Source organism: Silene latifolia, chromosome X (assembly GCF_048544455.1).
Source record: "Silene latifolia isolate original U9 population chromosome X, ASM4854445v1, whole genome shotgun sequence".
NCBI classification, from domain to species: Eukaryota; Viridiplantae; Streptophyta; class Magnoliopsida; order Caryophyllales; family Caryophyllaceae; genus Silene; species Silene latifolia.
The window spans coordinates 136,919,064-136,928,257 of NC_133537.1; the positions used below are offsets into that span (position 1 = coordinate 136,919,064).

Sequence of the window (9,194 nt, forward strand, 5' to 3'; positions counted from 1 at the left end):
ATGGTAAGAAAGCAATAAAGCATTGACTATGAGCTTAATATAATCAAAGCATAATATAGATGCATAGCTTTCATAGATAAACTTAGTTTAATACTCCCTCCTATTCATTTTAACTCTTCCCCTTTCTTTTTTCATCTATTCATATAACTCTCCTCCTTTCCTTATTTAGTAAAGTTTTATACTTATTTTAATCAGCTTACCCCACAACAATACCCCACAATACTCATACTTTATCTTATTTTAATCACCTTACCCCACAACAATACTTATTTTAATCATCTTACCCCACAATAATACCTTCTCTCTTCAATTCCCTTACACCACCCCAATACTTTACAATAAAATAACTTCTCCCCTCAATTTGCGTGCCTTTTTAAAAGGGGAGAGTTAAAATGAATAGGAGGGAGTAATATTTGTTGAATGAAGAAACAATCACAAACTCCATGACTCATGATTCCATGAAGCTGTCATGGTCAGCAATGATCAAAATCTGGAGTTTGCTCTACTTTCCTAACCAATCCACGGTTTAGAATTGAACACAAAACGCCACGAATTAGACACATTTATAACTTTGATTTCGTCGAACTATTTATTCAAAATATAAATTGTTCGACTCAAATTTCAATCATTTTTATATCATATTTTCCCATAATTCTACTATTACTCTCATTTGTTTTTCATTATCTTTCTGGGTATTTGCTATCAACAACTCATTCGTACTACATAGTCAGCAAGTAACGAGAAGAGGTCCTTTTTCTCAAATTCTCGTTTTGAGAATGGCATAATATCTTAAATTAAAAACGTGTCAAATAAGAGATAAATGAGACAAAAAACAAAGTGTTCTATTCAAATCTGGTACTCGGTATCATTTAAACCATTTTAATCTTAAGGTGGAAAAGACGGATATGTCCGTTTGAAGTAATAGCGACCAGTCTTTGTTCGGATCAGTATTTATGTCACTTTTTTTCCCATCAAAAAATTGGGTTCATTTGATTGCAAATTTCCCCCCAAACAAGAGATTAAGTCATCATAAAGTTTCAATCATATTTTCCCCCAAATTTGGTATGAAACAAAGATTACTAAATACCCATTTTGTTAAAGTCATCTTTGGCTCACATTAACGTGGAGTATTTCCCAAAAATGGAGGATGATAACAATACAACACCCATTTCCTTTAGTGTTCAAACCCCTCTTCTTCATCAAACAAATGGGACCCACCAACAAACCCATAATGATGAACAAAAACATCAAGACAATGTTGATAATGTTGATGATGAAGTTGTTGTTGTTGTGATTGATGAGGAAATAGATGACACCAAACTTGACAAAACCCTTCAAAGATTGGAATTTTATTTGAGATTTCTGGGTTTTGATCAAACTAATGTGTTGAGTTTTGTGTTGTCTTGGACTGTGTTTTTGGTTGTATGTGCTGTTCTTCCTGTTGTTATATTAGAGTTGACACACTGCACAGCTTGTGATGATTACCAAGTTAGGGATTTTGAGTATGAAATTCTCACCTCACAACTTCTTCTTGGTGCTGCTTCTTTGATTTGTTTGTCATATAAAATTAACAGAAAAGGGATCAGGAAGTTTTTGTTTGTTGATCGATATCGAGGCCACACATCCAGGTTCATGGATATCTACATTCAAAAGATTAAGGTAGTTGCTCAGTATTCATTTTTATCATATTTTCAGTTTTTCTGCACTTTTGGTTAATGTTCGTTATAAGCGGTCATTTGACGTGATTCACGTACCAATTTTCATTATGACTCATCCGGAAATAGTCTCATGTTAATTCATTGGTAGGTTGTGTGCTTACTATACCTTACTTTGCTTTATGCGCAATCTTGAGGAATACAATAATGTTGTTGGTTGCTTGTTCTTAGGTGACAAGTTGTATTCCATGTTACAGTGATTCATGCTGATGGTGCATATGCTTAAGTGTACATTGGTTAATTACTCCTGGGTCATCTTGTAGTGTTTTGATGCTATTGTTGAAGACATGCCGAAACATTCTATTAGGCTTTGCTTTGATAGGGGAATCTACAGGGAAAGGGTGGGGAGGGATTTGAAAGGAGACAATTTCCTTTAGAGTAGCAAACTTGGGGGTGGAGGGAAGGGAAAATGGATCCCTCCCTATCCCTCCATTTTTTATATCCAAACAAAGGGAGATCGGCATTCTTACATTTGACCGCCTCAGCGAGTCATTGGGATGGAATGGAGAGAGTTCAAGCTGGTTTTATCAATCAAAAATCACTATGAATGATCATAGTTTTACATGGTTAAATGCAACTATAATATTCTAAGATTGGAGATCATTACGGTGTAAGGGAATATGTGACGACATAGCTCATTACACAGTAATGATGTCTTCTGAACAGAAGTTGATTTCCACCTTTTAAGCCAGATGTTCTTAGATTCTGATCTCCCTCAGTATAAAATTTAATGTCACAAGATGGTTCATATTCAATTGATCTGAGAGCATTCAATGGCCAGTTTTAAAATTCATAAAGTAAAATTGACTAAATCCAGCATCTTTGACATTTACTCTTAGTTTATTTGAATGATTAGATTACTCAGTGGCTTTTCTAGTCAATGATTAAAAAGGAAACAATATATTTGTCCATAAATTTAGCCGGCATTATACTGCATACTCACAAGTCACAATTCCCTTGTCCCTCCACTGTAAGCATGGCCCTTTATAGAAGCGTAGAGTATTTGGCTTGTTCGTGCGCTTATGTAGGAAGATCAATAGGAATGAAAATTGCAAAGTCATGCATCCCTTTGTAGTAGCTTCTAAGTCACAGAATTGCGTTCAAGTGGTATTTCGAATGTACGCAATTTCTTATGAGTGAAAATCCTCTGTCCAATATTACCCCAGTGTCTCAACGGCTCCAGTCAAGGATGAGGAGGGCAGGGTCAAATGTACGCAATTTCGTATGAGTGAAAATCTTCTGTCCAATTTGCTCTGCATTTTTTTTAATCTCATCATTGTAGTAGCTATTAAGTCACAGAATTGCGTTCAAGTGGTATTTCGAAACAGTAAAGGGTTTTTAACTTACCCTTTCCAATTACCAAAATGAGGAATTGTTATTAAATTTATTGCATCTAATAACATCAATTATTTAATTCCATATTTCCAATGGAGCCAAAGATTCATTACTCTTAGGTTCTGGATTATGATGGAATAAAGCAAAATGGCTCACTAAAGTGGCTGCGCTTCTTTCTCTTGTGAAGTAGCCTCTTTGTGTTGCTAACACAAGGGTAAGGCTGCGTACATCCGACCCTTCCCCCCCCCCTCTTTTACCCCGCAATTTGCGGGAGCCATTGAGGCACTGGGGTAATGTTGTTGTTGTTGTTGTTGTTGTAATAACATCAAGTTTCCTGGCTTCTCTTCTTTTTTTTCGTCAGATACAGCTTATGAGTGAATTTTAACTGCCTCCTCTCTTAGATATGACTACTTTCACTTACAGGAGCTTTTTGTGGTTAATTCTTCTAGGATTCTTATCGCTTGCTATTAATGACGCTCCTTCCATGTTGCATCCTGAAGTTTGCACATGAGTTCACGCGCATGTTATATGTGCAAAATCAGTCTTGGTGGCAGGCTGGCCTCGTTGTTTCAGTGTTAGTCATATCATGGACGTACCTAAGTGCAATAACTCTAGCAGCCTGCATTATGTTCCATTTAGCCTGCAATCTACAAATGATCCATTTCGATGATTACAAGAACCTGTTGGAGAGAGAGTCCAGTATCTTGACTTTAATGGAGGAGCACATACGATTAAGAGATTACCTTTCCAAAATCAGCCATAGATTTCGGAAATATCTTCTTTTGCTTTTTCTGCTCGTCACAGCAAGCCTATTTATGACTCTCGTCCAGATCACAGGTGTCAATGGAAGAGTTACTTTCTTAAATGGTGGAAATTTCGCGGTATGTCCAACTATTATTTATTTTTTTGCTCCATAGGACGGATGATGCTTATCAGCTTCATAGTATGATAAACTAGACCTTTTTTTTTAAAAAAAAAAAAACGTGAGAAATTACCTAGTTATGAAGACATATTTGGTTAGTTTATTACTTAACTAGAACAAAATGGTGAACTCTGTGAAGGTTGACATTTTCTTAATCTTGTAAGTGCTGCAAAGATTAGTTTCTTGTAGAGAGAAAAAAACCAGGAATTTATGCATAAAATTTCTTGTCCTTGAAATCTAGCTAGGATGAACGATAAGTACCAAAAGAGAAAAAGCTCAACTTTTCCACATTTATATATACAAATCAATGCCCAAGGCCTCAAGGTTTTTGGGCTTATAAGATACCAACAGGAAGTATTACATCACACTTGCGGCTGCTGGAGTAATGTGTAAATTGTTGTCAAGATTGATACTCCGTAATTGATTTGGGTGTCCTTTGTAAGTTTAGTAGGCTATTCTTCCGATTGCCACATACTTTAGGAGGGAATATTAGTGGGTCGGTTCTACTGCTTGAGCTCTTAGCAAAGGCTATATCACGCCCTTAAGATAACAATGTGTTTGGACACGCTTTTAGGAGGGGAAGGTTAAAGATTGGAGAAGGGTGGATGGAAAGGAGTTGGAGAGAAGTGGGAATGGAGTAAAGGAATTTTTTCTCCAAATCTTTCTTATGTTGAAGCGATTTCAATCTCCTCTGTAGGAGGGAAATGGATATTCTATTTTCCTATCCATTTTGCTATCCAAACAAGGGAATTGTTTCCCTTCATTCTCCTCCAAATCCCTTCACCCAAACAAAGGGTAAAACTGGAGTTGTGGAGATGAGAATTCTTTGCTAGAATTTGATCTTGTGTAATTAAGTAAATTTTTAGGTGTGATTTTGAGAAATAGTCGTCTGATTTCAGGTAAGTTCATTAGTTCAAGTTATTGAGACACTTCTTTGCTTGCACGCTGGTACAAAAATTTCACATAGAGCCCAGGGCATTGGTGCTATTGCATGCAAATGGCATGCTTTGGTAACCTGCAAATCGTTTGAAGGAACTCGACGTTCTATTTCCATGAGCTCGTTGTCTTCAAACTGCTCTGAAAGTGATTTGGAATCCATGGATGGTATTACTGTTCGTAATCATTCCCATTTTGCATCAGTTTCCTCTTATAACAAGAGGCAATCTTTTGGTATGTCTCATTACTTATTTAACTTTTAGTACTAAATTGCCATTCCATAACTGTTGCATGTGCTTTTTATATGTATCAGTATCATACATTTACATATGTGCGATATTAGAATTCTTTGATGTCAAATGGTCAATTCAACCTCATCATACTGACTAGCATTTGCAGTGATGTATCTGCAGACAAATCCAGGAGGAATCACCTTGTATGGATGGGTCGTGGATCGAACCCTTTTAAACACGATCTTTGCCATTGAGCTTTCGCTTGTTCTTTTTGTGCTTGGTCAAACCATTATTTTCTCGTCTACCCCTTCATGACCACTATTTAACTTTGTTTCGTACTAGCCCGCCGAATTAGCGTCTCAGTTTCTCAGATCAAGGTGATTACCATTCTGAATTAGTTTTGATCTCAGTGTACAATGTAGGCGTCCAAGGTGCGGCTTACACTTTTTTGAGTGCATTTCTTCTTCTCTTTGTAAATTCTATATAATTCATTTTGTAAATAAGGCCGTGAGAATCTGTACATGTCCTGATTCTCCCGAGCTTGTAAACCGTGTATTGAGGGATCGATTTTCGCAGTTGGGGGGCGGATGGGGCCACCAAGAGCAAGACATAGTAGAATCACTGGCACGATTGATTGACCCAACTTTGTCTAGATTCTCTTACGGGTGATGTAAATATGTATATGAAATCATGAATGAAACTATGTTGATCACGAAAATGTTACGTGTTTTCCTTTCGAATGAAGGTGTTGGGTACAGAATTCGTGCTCAAAGCTGTTTAATTGCTATGCTTTAACTCCTCGTGAGTCGTGTGAGTGTCTTTATGATATTCATTGTGGTTCCAAACCTGGATAAAGGAGGGTTGCAGTTAGATTTGTGGTTGCTAGCGTAAACATTTTTTTTTTTTGGCATACTTGTGATAAGTATCATGTATGCTACTGTTGTTAAGCCGTTGCTCAGAAGCAGCGCACCACCTCTACGCCTAAGGCTTGTCTGGTGTGAGTAAGGAAGCACAAAAGCTCATAGGCGTGGGTACAGTGGAAAATATGCCAAGGTAGCTTAGAGCATTCGCAAAGGTGAGGCTCCCTATATTTTCTCTTTCCTTTTCTTATTCGTCCACCTCATTTTCCACTAACTACATCTATGCAACAATGAGGTTCCCCAATTCACACACAAAAATTTGGGAACCTCCCCAAAAGTAACACAAATTGCCTTACTTTTCTTTTGGGGACTTTCCCTAAAAACAGTGGAGCCCCAAATATTGGGGAGGTTGGTGCAACAATGAGGAGCCCCATATGAGGAAAGAGAGTGTATATGGGGAGCTTGATTTCCACCTTTGCGGATGCTCTTATGGTCGAAGGAATTTTTTTAAAGTGAAGGTTACAAGTAATTGCACTTTGTAAAAAAATTTGGTTTGAATACCTTGTTGCTTTCTTGGATAATGTAATTTCGAATCCAGTAGTGACTGACTTAGATAGACTTGAACAAGATCTCGGTAGGCTTGACACGAGCAATAATCAACCACTAATCCAAACTAGAAGAAGGTTTTAGGTCGATTACCGAGCCCAAACAAGGGAATTGTTTCCCTTCCTTATCCTCAAAATCCCTTCGACCAAAACAAAGGGTAAAAGTGGGGTTGTGGAGATGACTAATATTTGGCTAGATTTCGAGTATGTATGAGGGGGCTAGTGTAAGTGTTCGCATTAATGTTGGGAGAACGGAAGAATTTTCCATTACCATTGGGGTGCATCAAGGTTCCGCATTTAGTCCTTTTCTCTTTGCTATAGTTATGGATGAGTTGACAAAGGATATTCAGGACGACATTCCTTGGTGTATGATGTTTGCTGATGATATTGTGTTGATTGATGAGAGGAAAAAGGGGGTGGAGAGAAAGTTGGAATTGTGGAGGCATACTTTAGAGACTCGCGGGTTTAGGCTGAGCAGGAGTAAGACCGAGTATTTGAGGTGTGAGTTCACTAACGTGGCGGGGTCGAGATCGACAGAGGTGGGGAGTATTATTTTCGATGGGAATGTTATTGAGGGGTCAAATTTCTTCAGATATCTAGGATCTGTTATTCAAAAAGATGGGGAGTTAGACGGAGATGTGGCTCACAGAATTAAAGCGGGATGGTTGAAATGGAAGAGTGCTTCAGGGTTTTTATGCGATAAAGATATTGAAGAGTCGAGGACGAGTGTAATACCCGGTATTTTAATATGATATTATATTAGGCCGAGTTACCAGCTGGGTCGTGTAGTGTATTTGTGACTCGGGTAATTATGTGACTCGGGTTTTAATTAATCTAACTAGGCTAGGCCCGTATCGTCTTAATAGCACCTATCCTATATGTATAACCCATCTAACCAAACCCTAACCTAATCTCCCTATCACCATATTCATTTTAACCATGAGAAAAGAGAGAAAAGAGAGAAGAGGGAGCCGTGTGTGAAGGGAGCCGCGTGAGGAATTGCGAGGCGATTTCTCAGCCTATTCTCATCCTATTTCGTGATGGATAAGTGAAGGATCATAAGTGATTGCTTGTGTGTGCTTGGATTGCGAAAAGGTAGGGAAATACACTTGACTTATTATCGCTGATGTTGAATTGTGTTGACTTGTTTGTGTTTCGTATGACCAAACTGTGAACGTTGACTTGCTTCGTGGCTGTTGATTTACGTTATGATTCATATCTTTGGAAGGTGATTATTTGAATTGATCGTATTGAGTATGTTATCACAACATTTGGTAATCGGCATGATTTTATGATTGATCGGTTCAAAGATATATATATTGTGTTGCATTAATTTCTTTTGAGCATTCATATGCATTGGAGATGGAGGATGTTGTGGTGATGTGGTGTGGTGAAGATGATGTTGTGATAAGGCCCGGGCGGGTTACGCGGGACTTGTCCTGGTGTCCTACCGCGAGTGCGAGATCGGCTACGGTCGATATATAGTCTCTGGGGATCGGTATGGGTGGGTGTTCGGGTTATGAGATATGAGTTGAGATGGAGATGGAGGTGACGGAGGAGCATGCATATCATATTTTGTTGTTTCATTGTATTCCCTACTCAACCTCGTGGTTGACCCTGTGTATTCGTGAACACCGGTGACGATCCAAATATTGGGGAGCGGGCTTGACGGGTTTATGAGATAGGTGGGAGCTTGATGGGCGTGAGACACTGGATCGAGAAGACTTAGTAGCTAGATCATCATTTAGAAGACTTTCACTTTCATTTATGTTAGTTCCTTGTAATTTGATGTAAAAGAGGTTTTGTAATAATTAAGTTAAAGTAATTATATATTTTGCCTTGGAGTTTAATTTGTTATTCACTACCTCGGGAAACCGAGATGGTAATGATCCGGTTTATTAGGGAATGTCTTGCTAAAGGCTCCTTCACAAATCGGGGTGTTACAAAGTGGTATCAGAGCGAACGATCCTCAGCCTAAACCAATGAACCCAATGAACGTAGGATGTGTCTAAATAAAATGAACCCCTGGGAATAAACTGTTAGGAGCTCACGGTGCGGTTAAGAAGGCGCCCTTAATACGTGCTCTTTTGCCCTCTCGATTTTGAACCGGGTAACCCGAGAGAAAATTGAGTGAATGGGGTAGTTAGAAGGAAAACCTTGGATATAATCGAGTTGATGTATACCTTGAGACCCATATATTCTAACCATTCCGCAGGACAACGTTACGGTAAGTATTTTGTATGAATGATGACGTGATCATATGATGTTGTGGAGATGAGAAATAAATTTTCGTGTTGAGATTGATAATCAATGAAGTGTTGGATTGTGGTAATCGTGAGCGTGAAAATAATTGCGAATTGATGATATTTATCTGGATGGATGTGAATGACGTGTTGATAGTGCTATTATGTCTAGTGATATGCGGTTATGTGATCCCGAAGCCATTCTAGTATAGTATTGTGATAGTAATCAGAAACACTATTGAATTGCTTGTTTCTAGTCATAGCAATCGTGATTTAGATGTAAGGAGTAGATCGAGATGCGAAGGGATTCTATGGGATAGATGTTTACGTAAGTACAAAGTGTGA

General features: G+C 38.3%; 1 protein-coding gene across 2 annotated transcripts; it reads left to right on the forward strand.

The window, feature by feature from the left end:
* The first annotated feature begins 455 nt into the window (after positions 1–455).
* LOC141623638 (uncharacterized) lies at positions 456–5,922 on the forward strand. 2 transcript variants are annotated; one of them, XM_074439755.1, is made up of 4 exons: positions 456–1,659; positions 3,500–3,931; positions 4,872–5,142; positions 5,322–5,409. In XM_074439755.1, the coding sequence occupies exons 1-4, from the start codon at positions 1,141–1,143 to the stop codon at positions 5,393–5,395; spliced, it is 1,296 nt and encodes a 431-aa protein (XP_074295856.1). In that variant the 5' UTR covers positions 456–1,140; the 3' UTR covers positions 5,396–5,409. The 2 variants fall into 2 exon arrangements, with proteins under 2 accessions (XP_074295856.1, XP_074295855.1); XM_074439754.1 differs by having other exon boundaries at positions 458–1,659; positions 5,308–5,922.
* The last annotated feature ends 3,272 nt before the right edge of the window (positions 5,923–9,194 follow it).